The sequence below is a fragment of the Eublepharis macularius genome, chromosome 2, assembly GCF_028583425.1.
Source record: "Eublepharis macularius isolate TG4126 chromosome 2, MPM_Emac_v1.0, whole genome shotgun sequence".
In the NCBI taxonomy this organism is placed as follows: Eukaryota; Metazoa; Chordata; class Lepidosauria; order Squamata; family Eublepharidae; genus Eublepharis; species Eublepharis macularius.
In genome coordinates, this window is record NC_072791.1 from 68489916 (window position 1) to 68507163 (window position 17248).

Sequence of the window (17248 nt, forward strand, 5' to 3'; positions counted from 1 at the left end):
GTCCTTCAGCCACAAAAGTGCACACCTTGCAATGTCAAGAAAAGAAACTGAGAATTTATCATATTGCCAGGAAAAGTTTATGTTGGCATCTGCTGAATTAATCCTTTAGCAAAAATTCTTTTATTGTGCTGACATTCTTATACAGGATATACACATTGTCAATGAAGTGCTTAAAAAAGAGGATCTCTTCATAGAAGGGGCTCAGATTACTGTTCAAAAACATCTCTCTCTCAGGTTTGCACATGAAGAGATTTGCAATGCTAAGAGCTGCTGCACAGGCCATAGCAACTCCCTTAACCTGAAAATAAAATTGGTCATTAAAGCAAAAATAATTGTTCTCCAGCACAATCTCCAGTAGAGACAACAAAAAGTAGGTAGGGGGCAATTGAGAAGCTCTCAAGAGCAACACCTCTTCTACCACCATTTTAGCATTCTCATGAGAGATGCAGGTCTACAGAGAGAACACATCCATAGTGAGAAAAACAGCTTGTTCGGGTATATGCTGACCCTCTACTTTTTGAATGATGTCTCTAGTTTTCTTTAAGTATGTTTCAGAGGCACTAACAAAAGGTAGCAAAAAAGGTCCAGATATTGTGATAATGGTTCTAGCACATACTTGCCTTTATTAAGAACTGTATATTTACTATCCGATATTGTATTGTGACTTGTATTCATAGTCAGACAGTTACAAGAGGTTTCTCTGATCACTTTTGTTGATTTAAAACAAAATCAGGGCATAGAGACAAAGGGAGCTAAACCCTTGATAACATTTATTTATTTTAAACATTTATAAGCCCACCTTTCCCCCACAGAATTGGGATCCAAGTAAGAACAATCAAATCCGCATCATAAACCTAAATTACAAGCCAGCATGGTACAGTGGCAAAATGGCAGACTAGGACTGGGGAAACCCAGGTTCAAATATCCACTTTGCCACAGAAGCTTGCTAGGTGACTTTGGGCCAGTCACACTCTCTCTGTCAGGCTAGTTGTGAAGACAACATGAAGGGAGAATGGTGTTACACCACCTTGAGCTCCTTGGAGGAAGAGCAGGATAAACATGTACTAAATGAATAAATAAATCTACGAACAGAATTAAGACAACAATCAGAAAAGCTTTAAAATAAAGTTTAACAGAGACTAATGTCTTTCAGGACAACCAAAGAGGAATCAAAGACTATTATAAAGAATTCTGTTTTACAAGATCTCCAAAACAAGGAGCTATATACCATCTAATTTCCTCCAGGAGGATATCCCATAACACCTGAGAGCCAAGCTACAAGTGACGCCTGACACAGGTTGGACAATTGTCAGCTTCCCTCAAGTACTGATGGGAAATGTAGGCATCCTGGTCTGGCAGCTGTAATGGAGAGCCGAGCTGTAAAACCAGGATGTCTACATTTCCCATCAAAACTTGAGGTAAGCTGACAAGTGTCCAACCTGTGTCAGGCGTCACTTGTAGCTTTGCTCTGAGTAGCCAAAAAAAAAAAAAAGCCTGCAAGCAGGCAACTATAGAATGGGTCCAGACAGGGGTAGAATGACCAAAAGTCATTGCTGCACTGAGCAAAACTGCTGCATAGTCTCATACCAGGAGAGATGGTCCTTCTTCTGATTAAGAGGGGCTTTAAAAGATAAGCACCAACACCTTGAACTGCACTCAAAAACCAATTGGTAACCAATGCAAAGATTGCAGAATAGCTGTGATACGATCTCTGTCACAGTTTTGCTCAGTAGTTTGTGGATTTATTTACTTGGATCTGGTCTGATCCATCCATCCATCAATGCATCCATTCAGATATATACCCTGCCCTCCCCATGAACGGGCTCAGGGTGGCTGAGCCCTGAGACGGAATCTATAGCAGAGGGGTCTAGAATTGATTAAATGTTATTCAGTTTCATTGGATGAGTTTCAGAGCACCAAGGACACAAACATGATGGTTGAAGTTTGCCCCCAAGTGTGCCTGACTGCCTGTCATCCATCTTGGCTGGAGGGGGCTTGTTGAGACTGTGTGGCTTCAAGCAGGCCGCCTCTTGCACTACTGTCTTCTTGCAAAACTTTTGAGCTGATCAGCATTTTCTCTCATACATTTGGCTCTGCCTCATTGCTGGCTGAAAAGTGACCCCACTTTTGCTCAGACTCTTGGGCACATCATTTTTGGCTGCCCTACCCCATAACACTTTGAATGTATGAATTTAGTGGTCACACATGGAGACCACTAAATTCAATCACAGTTCTTGTGAGCGAATCATTCCGGGAGAGAATAATGCCATCTACCCTCAAGGATGCTAATGTAAGTTTGCTTCTACAACCTCCCGTTCTAGTCCTCTTTGAGAGATAGGGGAGAGATTTGAACTCTGCTCTTCTCAAGTGGGTATTGGCATAGTATTGGTGGTCCTGGTTGGGCAGAAAGGTGTGATATAAACAACCAAACAAACAAAAATCAGTTCCAAACAATCCAAGGTAAAACGTATCCTCTAGATCTAGTGCAGTGTGGCTTTTCTCAGGGGTTCAGGACAAATACTGCTTTGGTCAACCTGAGAGATGACTTGTTCCAGGAAAGTGATGGGCAATATGTCCCTGACAGATCTTTTTGTGGTTCTGATACTGTTGTCCATGGTGTCCTAATAGGTTCTTTGTGGCAGCTGGAAGTCGAGGCTCTGCTTTGAGATTATTTTCCTTTCTTGCAGGACATTTCCAGTAGATGGCGCTGGGAGACTATTGCTCCAGTCTATAGGCATAGATGCAGAGAAGTCTCTGTATCAGGCATCTGACGAAGAGAACTTGATTCTCGAAAGCTTATGCTAAAATAAAATTGGTTAGTCTTAAAGGTGCTACTGGACTCTTTTTGATAGTCTATAGGCATTATCTCATAGAGTTCTGCCAAGTCACCATCTACATGAAAGTGCTGCATGAGATCATGGGATGGGGGGAGGGGGCAGGTTTCAAATACTGTTTTATTAATGTGTTCATTCTGCTTCATGTAACCTTTTTGTATTTTCCATTACGTACTGAGCTGTGGTAGCAGTTCCTTCATGAATGACTATTTGAGGTCAATTAAGAGAAAATGAATAAGAGCCCCGTGGCACAGAGTGGTAAACTGTAGTACTGCAGCTCAAGCTCTGCTCACGACCTGAGTTTGATCCTGGCAGAAGCTGGGGTCAGGTAGCCGGCTCAAGGTTGACTCAGCCTTCCATCCTTCCAAAGTTGGTAAAATGAGTACCCAGGTTCCTGGGGGTAAAGGGTAGATGACTGGGGAAGGCAATGGCAAACCACCTTATAAAAAGTCTGCCAAGAAAACGTCATGATGTCACGTCCCCCCATGGGTCGGTAATGACTCGGTGCTTCCACAGGGGACTACCTTTACCTTTAAGAGACTATAACTAAATTGAAACTCAACCCAGGTAAGACAGAGATGACAACAGTAAGTGTGGGCCTATGTATCTGCATAACATAACTCCAAAGGGTCTTGCGTAGCATAAAGGTTATAAATGTTCTTTTTACTGCCTCTTCAAGAATAAGTTCACAGTTTGAGAGTATTCCTTATCGTAAATTTCTTTAGGAAGTTCAGGTGACATTGGTGCCAAGGAAACATGCTGCTGGGCACTACCTTGCATGCATAAGCTTTTGGTTTAAGCACCGTAACATGCTGCAATGGGGCTGCTCTTGCAAACAGTTCAGAAATTTCAATTACTCCATAATGTGGGAGTTTGATTTTTCTTTGGAACTGACAATGGGGAGTGTTTCATACTGATTCTAACTGAGCTGGGTTGATTACAATTTTGAATGCATACCCAAATCAAAGTGCTGGTCTTGACCTTTAAAGCCATGAAATGGAGTTTTATTCATTAGCGACTAATCTGAGCCTTTTCATGAGTGTGGGTACCCTGCCTTAGAGGCTGCCAGAGGCATATCAGCATTAAGGGCAATCCCATCCTGGCTCCAAGGGCAAGGAGGCCTGAAACCACCCTTCACTTATTCTAGTCTGCATGTATCACCATATGCATACCTCCACCCCATTCTAGAAAACTTTAGGGATCAAATTAAAAATAAGAACATAAAAAGAAGAGATCTGCCATGTTACCTGAATTGGTCTCCTTGCTAGTAAATAGAATTTGTGGGGGGAATTAGCAAGCAAGGAAGACAGCTATGTGAGCGATCAGTAAACGCGGGATCTTATCACCAATAAATTACAGAGGAGTTAGCCGTGTTAGTCTGTAGTAGCAAAATCAAAAAGAGTCCAGTAGCACCTTTAAGACTAACCAATTTTATTGTAGCATAAGCTTTCGAGAATCACAGTTTGCTTCGTCAGATGCATGGAGGGCAAAAAGAGAAACTGGTCAGATATAGAGGAGGAGGGGGGGCGAGGTAGATGCAAACATCTCCTTCTGATATGCAGATGCAAACAGCTCCTTCTGATGTGGAGATCAGTTTGCTTCTGTAAAGGTTCAGAGGATTTAGCCGTGTTAGTCTGTACGAGCAAAATCAAAAAGAGTCCAGCAGCACCTCCAAGACCAACCAATTCCACTGCAGCACAAGCCTTCGAGAACCACAGCTCTCCCCGCCAGATGCATCTGACAAAGAGAACTGTGATCCCCGAAAGCCCACGTCAGGTGCCACTGGACTCTCCCTGACCCCGCCTATGTAAAGGAAATCAGTTACCTGTGATAATGAGATAACCATTCATAGTCCCTATTCAGTCCCAGCTTGACAGAGTCAAATTTACATATGAATTCCAATTCAGCAGCTTCCCGTTGGATTTTGTTTTTGAAAGGTTTCTGTTGAACTACAGCGACCTTTAAGTCTTTGATGGAATGTCCTGGTAGATTGAAGTGTTCTCCCACTGGTTTCTGGACGTTGCCATTTCTAATGTCAGATTTGTGTCCATTTATTCTTTTGCGTAGAGGTTGGCTGGTTTGTCCAATGTACAGAGTAGAAGGACATTGTTGGCACATGAGGGCATATATCAGATTGGAGGATGAGTAGCTGTAAGAGCCAGAGACAGTGTAGTTGATGCCATTGGGTCCTGTAATTGTATTCCCTGGGTAGATATAGGGGCAGAGCTGGCATCTGGGTCTGTTGCAGGGCCTGGTAAATTACAGAGTCCTTTCCCAAGGATATACACACATGAAGCCAGTGCTCTCAATTAAAGGGTGATCTTTATTCAAGGGGCAAATGCAAACACACACGAACACACAAGAGGCTTAAGAAAAGCAGTGGTGAAGGTGGAATAGATTTGAGGGATTGCAAGGTGATAATTACCTATCCGAAGAGCAGGGAAGTCCGTGGAGGGAGAGCTTCAAACGCCAGCATTCTTGGCTAAGGGTGCAAGAGGCTTAGGGCAAACCTCAAGGGAACAGTGCTTTTGGATCCAGTAAGTGTGTATGGAGAGAGGGTTAGGGGAGTGACCCTAAGGGAACAGCCAGGAAGCTTGCACACTTTGAATGGGCCAAGGGACTACTCTTATAGAGTAAGATGTGCCCTGAGGTGGGAGAATCCACCTAGCCATTACAACAAAGACTCCCATGGTTAGTTCCCAGGATTGACAAAAGGTTTGATTACCTTGATTGGTAGCTGCTGGGGCACGTGAAGGCAAATGCAAAATTTGTTCTAGCACTGCGCAAAGGGACAGTTTGTTAATGAAGTCCACTGGAGCTAAGTTGATGAATTTAGTTGGGGGAATGTACCTTCCCAGGAACACTGTAAATACTTATGAATGTTATTTGATTAGCTCCTCAATCAAGGACAGGAGATCTCATCATGGAAGGAGGGAAAGGAATGTGTTAAGTGAGGATGACTCTGCGAGATCTTTTTTGCTTTGGATTCCTGAGGGGCTGGAGAGACTGCAAATCCAATCACCTCTAATCACTCCATATTCCTATGAGGCATTCCATTCATGCCTGGAACTCCCGGGCGGGATTCAGCAACTGTTAGGCAGAGGTCCTCTGGCTGCAACAAGCTGCCATTTTAAATCCAGAGGCCTGGTGCCATTTAATATCACTTGCAGTTAAAATGGCTATTAAAGATGGCGGAGGCCGGGCTGACTGCTTACAGCCAGATCAGAAAAACCCTGCTGGTCCATCTAGTCACCATCCTGTCTTACACAGGGAAAAACCACTTACTCTGGAGGGCCAATAACAGGGTACAGAGGATGAGACCTCTCCTCATGTGGCCTCCTGGCATTGGTATTCAAATGGTTATTGCCTGAAACCTCCTTGATTAACCAGATTCTCCAGACCTCAATCAAACTCTTATAATAGGTATAATCCAAATCTTAGCTACTAGTTCTAATTTATGCTGTGTGGATCCTTTATCCTGAATTGTTTTTACATGCATATTTTATTGGCCCCAGCCTAAGCAAGTCCAACAAGCGACTTTGTTTTATGTAAAAACTGTAAATTGCATTTATTGAGTATTGTGTGCTGCCAGTAGATTATGATATCATGTATAATATTTATTGCCATCATATTTATTAGTGAATATTGACTTTTTGAATATTTATTATTGTACTTATGAGTACATTCTGTATGAAATTCACATTAGAGCACTTGGCACTTTATAAATTATAGATTGTCTACTCTATAAAAACTGCTTATATTCTATTAACTGTTTATCCACAGGGGATTATTATCCCATTAGTCTACACCTCTAAACCTCTTGTTGTGATGAGCTTTCGGGAGAACATGGCTGCTATGGAGAATGGAATCTATGACATCATATTCTGCTGGGATCCCTCCACTTCCCAAACCCCACCCTCCCCAGGCCCCCCCCCCCCTGCTAAATCTCCAGGAATTTCCCAACCCAGAGCTGGTAACCCTACGAGTTAATCAGTTCACAGCCAGAGTAATCTCTTATTTCAGCTGTTGTCAAATTCTAGGATGTGGCCTCCAAATGAGACTTAAGTGTAGCAGAAGCCAGAAGGGCCACTTAAACAATTTCTTCTGATAAAAGATCTACCTCCTAATGAGGACTTAGCAGTAATTAGAGGTGTACAATTTGGGTTTCGGATTTGGGTAAAGTACCCGAATTGTACAGGATTCGCAATGATTCAGGATTTACTAATTAGGCCCGATTCGGAAACCCCAAATCAAAGCTTCCCGAAGCAATTCGGGTCAATGGGTTTAAATGCCCTTTCCGTGCCTTTGCTCCCCCTCACTTCAGTATGCTCCAAATCTTTACGGAGCATACCGAAGTGAGCTAAATACCAGAATCCCGAAGCGGCTTAATTCCAGATTTTTTTCCCGCTTTAGGTAAACCTGAAGTGGGAAACCCAAATTTTTTGGGCATGCACACCCCTAGCAGTAATAAAAAGGGCCAGTTAACCAGTTCACAGTTATGCTACATTTCTACTGATGCTAAACCATACCCTTTAACAAAAACTTGAATAAAATTCTGGCTGGGTTGAAACAATTTGGAGGTGGGGTACATATTTCTAATAAGGAGGGCCTGGCAGCCCACATAAATAAGCAGTGATACTCAGTGAGAGGACTGGTGCAATCTCTCTCTTTAGCCCCACATAATAGGAAGACATTACATTAATGGACAGAACTGTGGAAACAAACCTTTCTATGGACAAAATTATAATGCATTTTCACCATACATGACTTAGAGCACCTACATTTTGGAACTTACCTATATTGAACTTTATTTGCCACTTATCCAGTTTAAAGAGATCCTCGTGGAGCTCTTCAGAAACTGCCTTGGTTTTTATCATTCTGAATAATTTGGTATCATCTGCAAACTTGAGCAGTACATTGCTCACTAGAGGTGCACACTGAGAAAATTTTCATTCTAGTTTCAAATCTGGGCTTTCCAAACAAACTATTTACCATTATTAGTGTTTTCTGGACAAGGTATTATTACCTGTTCAGCTCAAATCCATTTGAGTTTGTTTTTGTTTTGTTTTGTTATCATGAGTTTTGGACTGTTTTTTACAATGAGGCCGTCAAGGCTTGGGCAGGGGGAAGGCAGCTGCTCTTGCACTTAACAGCACCAAAATTACACAGCTCCATCCAAACCATCAACCTACTGAGTCTGAGCACACACAACAATGGGGTTTGGGGTTTATGGAATCTGAAAAATGCTTAGGCGAGGCAAGTGTTGGCTTTTTCATGCTCACACTGTTCTTTTTAAGGGGGAGTGGGGAAATGAGGCTCTGGGACAGCTGTTTTCATACTGAATGGCACCAAAATTGCACAGACCTGTCTTTCCTCTAATCCATTGGTCCACTGAGTTTTTCCTCAAGTACACTACACAGACAAAAAACCAACAACAGACCACAAAGAAGGTGAGTATCAGCAGGCAACCACTATGGCAGGAAACTGGCAAGGCAGAAGTGAGTGACAGCTGGACAGCACTCAAGCAGGAGAGCCCTCCAGTGAGCGCAGTGAAGCAACATGGGTTTTTTGTTTTTGTTTTGTTTTTGCAGGGAGACTTAACTCTGGTTAACTCTGTTATACTGTTTAACTCTGGTTAAACAGTGTATCTGCATTTGTACATTGAAGGCAACTGGTAATAGCTTCTCACCAGGATTCTTTCATCACAGTCCATGAGAAAAGGTGCATGCACAAGCCCTACAACAAGCACCTTCAGAGGCTGAATGTTGGCTTGATGTAATATCTGAATGCAGCCTAATACATTTAGCATAGCATTTTATTTCTTCTGTTTTCGCTCTACAGCTCTTTGTAAAGCCCAGTGGATCATGTTTTTATTATTCTGGATGTTGTAGCTTGTCAGTTCCACCAGTTTATCAAACTCCTCCTCTGTGTATCTCAAGTTTTGTAATCCATATGGGGAAAGTGGACTAATCACATCAACTTCACCTTCTTTCAATTCCCAGGGGCTGCGTTTCACACCTGCAAAGCATTAAATAAATAGCACTGTAGGGCTGAGACAGTTCAAGACTCCATTACATTTGAAGTGTTTTTGCTCTGTGTTTCTATTCCTCACAGATTTTGCTGGCCATAAGAACATATTCCTCTTACATTGCTGAGAGCCTGCTGAAACCCACATTTCATCTCTCTTCTCATTTTGTGAAAGCTGACCAGTATAATTTTTGCTAATGATATAGGCAGTATAGCAGTTACAGAAAGAATAGAATTGTATGACCACTGTTCCATGTGGAAATTTCTGTGTGTGAAAGGGCTCCCTACATAGATATGGTGATTTTAACCACTACCATCCCAAAGAGCCAAAATTTCATGATTTTGTGAGTGGGTGGGTTTGAAGATATAAAATCACGTGGAGGACCATTCACACACCAACAGTGCAACCTTAAATAAATGGACCTTAATGGACTTAGAACAGCTTAGTGTTGTTTAGTATTGCATGGCTAATTTCCCACAAGAGGATGCTACCTGCATGGTTCAATTGTTCTGCGGCAATCATGCCCCAAGAGCATAATGAGTACTGGTCCTAGGTTCACACTGATACATTCTACTTAAGCTAACTGTATTGTAAACTTAGAATGTAAATTTATGCTATTGTTAATGTGCTTGATTTATTTTCAACCACCCAGAGTGGTGGGCAATCTTCAATTCTGACAATAGCTAAAATGAGATTTCTTAACCTCTGGAACGCAACACCTTAGACACCTATAGACTATTCTCTGTGCCAGACAACTTCAACAATGCTAGAGCTATCACTTGATCAAAAAAGGTGGCTAATCATTTGAATTTTAGGTGATTAATTAAAGTTGCCTTAATTTGCATATGTTAAAATAACCATTCTGAAGAAAAAGCATATTTTTAAAAAAATTTAAGCAGTGCAATCATGTATCACAGCAGTTCTTAGATTAGAAGTAGTATTCTTTCCCTTGTGAGAGAGGAAGGGGAATGCTTCTTCTAAGATGGCATTTGCTGTTTTATAAATTATTATAATAAAAATACATTTTTGTAAAAAAAAATCCAATAACAGAAACACCTTTTTTTGGTTGATATATCTCTTTGAATCAAACATCACAGCCTTAGTTTCTATCAGGGATGCCTGATCACTACCTGATTTGGCTCAGGGTCTGTCCGCTGGTTGTGATCAATACAGTAGGGTGTACAGCAAACACTGTAGCAATTTCCCAATAGTTTGAACATGCCCATATTCAAAGGAAGGATAGAAGAACTGGAAAATGATTTAATGTGCCGTCCTAAGCAGAGCTACACTTTTCTAAGGTCACTGAAGACTACTATTATGTTTGACATGCAGCTAGGAATAATAATAATTAATAATCTTGATAATTTACCTGGTGCTTTATATTTTCGGAAGGAGTCATTTATCAGAGGGAAAAAAACCACAATTGGGGCTCTTGAGTCTTCAGCATCTTCAAAGACATAGCACTCCTTGAGATCCTTGTCTTGAACATTACCCAAATCTATTTTGGGGAATGGAATTCCTTGCTTTGCAAAGTACTGAGAGGCTCTTAATAAAGACTGGGTTATTATGGGGGACGGGGAGAACAAAAAAAAAAGAGTAAGACTACATGCAATGCCTTTAATCATACCAAATACAGTTTAATTCATAATCATTTAAAACATTTTTTTTACTTAGAAGAAGAACCTTTGTTTTAAAATATTTGCAGGTTTGTATTCTTCCTAAAGAATAATCTGCAATGGGGAAAGAATTTGGGGGTGCAGAAGGTATGCATGTGGCAACATGAGAATCCTCCATACAAGGGTGCTTGCTGCTGCCATAGGACTGAATTGTGCTTCACATGTATATTATCTCAATAATCCTCAGAACAACCTCAAGGTAGGCCAGTATTATCTTTATAGTGCAGATGGGGAGCCAAGGTTGATAGAGTACTAGTTTGCCATTACCTAGTGAGTTAATAGTTGAGGTAACAATTAAATCAGGGAGTTGCTGGTACACAACTTTCTCTGCCACTATGTTGCACTAGCTTTCAACTAGTTAAAAAGGATGAATGGAATGAGGAAAGAGCATGATTTTTAAGGTGTTAGCTAAACAATCAAGGGAGAGACAGCCATTATGGATAAGAAATAGGAAAGATTTGTAGGGATTAATAAAGTTAGAAGAGGATGACTTAATACTGTCCCTTTCCACAGGTTTCAGAGTGGGACAAACCAGAAAGTTAGAAAAATAGAGCGGTTAGAGCATCTGTTTACTCCTTACTGCTCTGAACTATCCTTCAATGTACAGATTGCTAATTTCAGGACTTCCTCCTCATGACATTCTTCTCTTCCTCCCTTTGTCACACTACTATCTCTTCTCTCCATCTTGCACCATGGATGCACATCTTGTCCTGCCATCCATGTCCATCCATGTCCATCCTGCCATCTACCACTAGATAGGTAGATAGGAATCTATCTCTCCTTTTTCCTAAGAGTATGGAGTTCCTATAATAAAGGATTCTTATTTCTTTTCTAAACCTATGCTGAGTGTAAGCTTGTTATTTTCTCTCTCGGACTCACACCAGCCACCAAGCTCCAAACACCCATCATGTTTTCTCTGCAATTTGATACTACTCGGCTAAGGCCCAGTTATGGATACCTTTCTATGGGTTCTGGGCTTGGTTAATAAATAACACAATTCATGATCACTTTTCAACAGATATCTATGTGAAGAGCTAAGTTGCTGGGCAGGTGTATAAATAAAAGTGGCAGTCTTCTCTGTGTGGGTCTCTGGCCTGGAATTGTTAAACTGAGTTTCCAAAAAGACAGGAGGCTGATAAAGCCATTTCAGAACTCATCCAAAGGCTTAAAACATCATGTCACAACCCCTTTGCTTTTTCTAGCTGGTACTGTCCCTTCCCTACTCAGAGGCATAATTTTCCTCCCAAAGCGTATGAAGTTGTTTACTGTGCTCAGAAGACTTCAGTAGCATGCTTGTGTTGGTAGAGCTTTTACTTTCCTTATTGTTCCAACCTTAAGGAACGTATACGTTGTGATGTCACCTAGCCAAGTTTAAGTAGAGGGAAAACAGGGGTTTACACATCTCTTTGAAATCAAACTGGCACAGGAGGCTTGTTGACATTTAAAAGAAAGCAGAAGTTTTATTCAAAGGTAGGATGGATAGTTAGATAAGTAGGCAGATACTTAAAAGGTGAAGTAAAGTAGGAGGGTTTTGCACAGGTTACTTCACTGGCACAAGGCACAAAACCCTTGGTATGATTTATTAGGCTGCTGACTTAGATGAGAGGGCTTGGTGTTATCAGACCTGAACTCTTTAAAGTAAAGTTCTTTCTTTGTTGGACACCACTTCACAGGTTAGGTGCTCCAATTTATGCACACATACAACACGCCTTCCCTTTTACTGCAGTGCAGACCTCAGGGTACTCCAGAGAGACTGCATCTTTCAGAGATTTTTTTAAAGAGATAAATAGCTCAGAATCATCAACAGATTTATGGCATACAAACAATCCATATCATTATCTATACATTCTTATTCATTAGGTACTAAATAACATTAGAGAATGAGCAGAACCTTATGGAACACTACAACACAGTTCAATGATGCAGATATTACGTCCCTGATGGATATTCTGTGCCACCTATCAGATAGAAGCCATCTGAGAATTATACCCAAGATGTAAGACTCCAGTCCCAAACAGACCAATAAAATGGCATAGTCAACAACTCTCTCAAAAGCATGCTACAAATCTACAAATGTGCTGCCCTTATCAATCTATTAAACTGAGATAATCCACCGAAGCTACTAAAGTGGTTTCTGTCTCATAGGCTTGCCAGAAGCCAGAATGAAACTAATCTAGCTTTTCTTGAGGGTCTCTTGACATCAAATGTTGAACTACCTCCCCATCCCAGCAAAGAATGGAAATTGGGAAATTAGTTTCTAATTGGCCAGTTTAATAAACCCTCCTTAAAACCCTACAAAAAAGTTCCTACCAGAAAGCTATTAATAATTCTGGCTGCAAAAGGGGGCCATCAACCTATCTTAGAAAAATGTAACTAGCCAAGCAGGACAAGACAATGGGTTCACAAGAACTCTATAAACATCCATTAGAATGAGCCAAATGATCCTAACAATCTGGCTAAGCAGATGCATCTGATACCTCAAATGCTGGATCAATTAACTATACACCTGGCATTCAAACAGGAATAGATAATAGAACCACCAACAGCAAAAAAAAAAAAAAAGCATCATAGCATCAACCAAAGCTCCCCCTTGACAAGAACAGCAATTAGAAGTCAGGACGGAGCCTCCAAATGACTTAAACAGCTTTGCTGGTTGAGATTGCTTTGATGCAATGGAGGGGGAAAGATTTGTTTATCAGCATTACTGTCCCCTCATAGGTCCGTGCATGGACATCCTCTGCCTGGTTCCTCATGAGTCTTCTGCCAATGATGCCGTATCCACGCCTACTACAGCTTCTTGCTATACTTCAGGGCTGGTTATTGAAGAAGTGTTGGAAGGGGGAGCAGAAAATGATTTTATCTGCTTTCCTAGACAGCACCACATTCCAGGCTGCCTCAATGGACAAGAGTCATCCTTGAGATTCCCCACACCCTCAAGAAACCATTAGGATCCTGATGTCCCTGAGGGTGGCCACTCTAATGAGTCTGCTGCTCCTGCAGGACAGCCCGTCTAATACCTGTTGGGCCTCAGGCCAGTCTGAATTGTTTAACTCAAGCCCCTGAACCAGATCATCAGTATGCCACTCAGTGGAGAAATGTAAATATAGCACAGTGATACTCAGTGGCTCAGGAACCACATTTGACTATTTGACATGCATCACATTTCAGGAAAGTGGTGCATGTCCAATAGTGATTGCCCGGTGGACTTGGCAGGAGGCAGGTGGCTTCTATCCACCCCATCACTTGCAACACGAGTCCATAAGGACTTTAACATAAGGAAGCATTTATCTTTTAACACCCAGCCTAACAAGCTGTACTGAATAACCAGAAAGCCTGCAACAGATTTGTAACAACAACAACATTCAATTTATATACAACTCTTCAGGACAACTTAATGCCATACTCAGAACAGTTTTCCAAGTGTGTTACTATTATCCTCATGACAATCACCCTGTGAGGTAAGTGAGGCTGAGAGAGCTCCTAGAAGCTGTAACTGACTCAAGGTCACCCAGCTGGCTTCAAGTGGAGGAGTGGGGAATCAAACCCGTTTTTCCAGGTTAGAGTCCTGCCACTCTAAACTGCTACACCAAACTGGCTATGTCATAAGCCTGATGCATGCAAGCCCTTCCTTTCACTCCAGATATACAAGGGCTGGTCCTAGTTCAAAAGTGGATGGAAGGGACAACCCTACATACCCTGAGGTACTCTGGTAATTAAAAGATTATAGTTATACATTTAATATTCATAATTATATCTTATTGTATGTGGGTGTTTGGTGGGGTAGCATACAGGCCATATAGTAGTCATGTGGCTCTTTTGGTTGATGGCAGTTGTTAATGTGGCTCTAAATGAGCCGTGCAGTGAGTACCACTGATTTAGCATGTACTGTCATTACTTAGGTGTAACCTGGAATAATGGTTGTCATAGAAACCATAAAGTCCTGCGCATGTCCATACAAGGTTTATTTAGTATGGATGCTGAAATCTCTCACAACTACAAACTTTGGGGATTTCAACACCATGCTCAAGACCACCTCTGCCAGATGAGCCAGGTAATTCAAACTAGGTGGGTGGTGGTGGTAAACCAGCAAGATCTGTAACCCATCCCTGAACACATATAATCAAAGCCATCAGGATACCATAAAAGAATAATTATTCTCAGAGTATAATAGCCATATACATATGCACATGCATCCTCCTACTCAAGGCTGATGAAGGACTGAATAAGCAATCAGTTACCTGAGACTGAGACTGAACCTTCATCCAGACATGTTTAAGTCACATATGCCCGCTCAATACTCCCCTCCATAATAAAATTAGACAGATCTTGTCATTCAGATACTTGGAATTTAATAACATCAAGGTCAAAATAGAGACTTATCAGGGAACTCCCACACATGTACATGAGCCTGCTGTCGAGGCGAGGGCAGAATACAAATCTAATAAATTAAATTAAATAGGGAGAGATTGAGCCAAGTCCTTACATGACCTTACAGAGATGGACCAAGTCCCTATATGACTCACCCTATCATTACCTACACTCCTCCCTAGCTCCCACACTCAGTTGCCACAAAATATAATCATTCCCAAGCAAAGATAAAACCTTGTAAATATTCCCAGACACCTATCCCTCCATCATGAAAATAAAAATTACCAACCACCTCAAAACCCTCAGACAGACAAATTGGATTCTTAGACTCACTACAGTTATGACCTGCCAAATGCTATAAAACACACCAGAAAGACATTCCAGAGGCACTTCCAGCAACCTCTATGCAGCACTCATCATCATAACACAAGAACCTGTGCTTATTTAAATTGGCTCTTAGTATTCTTTTCTTTACAGTTTATAAAAATAGAAACTGTTAAGAGGGGAACCTGCAAGGAGCCGCAGTGGCCTGCATCCCCTTCCACACACTATTTCCTCTTACACTCCTCTTGGCATCCCCAGATCCTCTTTCCTTTTCCTGCTTTCCTCTCTCCTTCACCACTCACCAACCAACCTTTCTTTTCTCTCCACTATTTTCTCTTAACCTTTCCTGAAAGCCCTTATACCCTCTCCCTTTTCCTGATTCCTTCTTTCCTGCCCATCCACAGGCTAACCTACCTTTATCTGGCCCAGCTTCAGTTTTCCCTCATTTCCTCCCCTTGGCAGAGCCAAGCCCAGTTGCTCAGTGAGGAAACCTCAAAGACTTATGGTGGGCAACTGCATCCATCTTTCCCCTCTTTCCCTCCCCCTGGTAACTCCTACATCCTCACCTTTCTTGCTTTCCCACCCACCAACCTACCTCATCTTCAGCTATATTTATGTATTTAGTTTATACTTGGGGACCCAAAGCAGCTTACATCATTTTCCTCCTTTTTATCATCACAACTGGGGGTGTGCAATTCGGTTATCATTACCGAAACTTTTCTTGATTACCAAAACATTTCGGTAATACCGAAACAGCAATTACCAAAACGTTTTGGTATGTTTTGATAATCGTTTCGGTAAACCGAGAATAACCATTTTGATTTTGCTAGCCGTTTGCATTGCAAGCGTCTAGCAAAATCCTGCAGGAAGCCTGCAGGCTCTTTGAAGAGGGGAGGGGGGGGAGAAGGAGTGAGTGACTCACTACCTCCTTTCACCCCTCACCCCTCTTGCAAAGGAGGGAATCCTTTTGCTTTGCAAATGCAAGGTGCTTGATTGCTTGCTAGCATTGCACTTTGCATTTGAAAAGCAATGGAAGCAAGCAGATTCCCACCAAAATTCCCAGGTAGGGGAGGGGGAGCAGGAAGGAGTGATAGAGTAGGAGTGTGGGGGGGTAAGGCAAGGGAGGGGGGACTTAGGAGTGACCAATCCCACTGCTGCATCCTTCTTCCAGCCAATAGATTCAAATCTTTGGCAGAAGCTGCATCAGGGGATTTAAATTTGTGGCAGGACTGGGTCAGCCTCTGTTGCTGCTGAGAGAGGAGAGAGACTGCTTCTTTGCTGCCTGCCTTCGTGGACTTCTGGACTGCACCTGGTGGACATCTGCCTGGACTTCTGCCTGTGGAGGATCAACTGTGCTGGACATTCATCAGGAGAGGAGGACTGGTAGGATTTTTTTTTTCTTTAGGGGAATGATGGGAGGAAGGGAAGGCACAGATTTTGTTTAAATTAATTGATGCTGGGCCAATTTGCTGGCCTGGCCTCTGCTAAAAAATGTTTCAGTTTAGTCTTGTTTTCTTATGGCTTGGCTTGGGTTACTTTTTCAGGTTGAGAAAGAGGATAATTTTGGTGGATGGAGGGGTTTCAACACTGCTTGCTTGAATGTTTCCTGCCTTTTAAATCTCTGGCCTGGCTCTTCGCTGTGCTGCCTTTGGCCCACAAGCCTGCTCTGCAGGGTGGGCCTTTGTTTTTCCCATGGCTTGGCTTACTAGTTCTGCTTGAGAAACAGGATTATTTGCTTGCTTGAATGTTTCCTGCCTTTTAAATCTCTGGACTGGCTCTTCACTGTGCTGCCTTTGGCCTCCCTCTCTTCTTTTTCACCCCTCATAGGATATAATGGAGAAAAGGAGGGGGGCTGAGAGCACCTACTTGGGGAGGCCATAAAATGCCCCCCCCCAGATGGGAGCAGGCTGAGCCTTGGTGGAGGGTGGGAGGACAGGTGGGAGGAGGTCCCCTGAGGGTTGGGGGCATTTTGCATGCAAAATGCCACCCCCAGCCACACAAGCCTCTTCATTTTTCCC

General features: G+C 42.2%; 1 protein-coding gene across 4 annotated transcripts in view; it reads right to left on the bottom strand.

Annotated features, from left to right (window-relative positions):
- Nucleotides 1-8631: 8631 nt before the first annotated feature.
- LOC129324358 (cytosolic phospholipase A2 epsilon-like) overlaps nucleotides 8632-17248 on the bottom strand; it is an 84644-nt gene continuing 76027 nt past the window's right edge. For all 4 annotated transcript variants that reach the window (XM_054971586.1, XM_054971585.1, XM_054971583.1 and 1 more), the window contains 2 exons: nucleotides 10232-10418; nucleotides 8632-8852 (listed from right to left, as the gene is read on the bottom strand). In XM_054971586.1, the coding sequence (XP_054827561.1) occupies nucleotides 8650-8852; nucleotides 10232-10418 (390 nt within the window). In that variant the 3' untranslated portion in view covers nucleotides 8632-8649. The remainder of the gene's footprint in view (nucleotides 8853-10231; nucleotides 10419-17248) is intronic.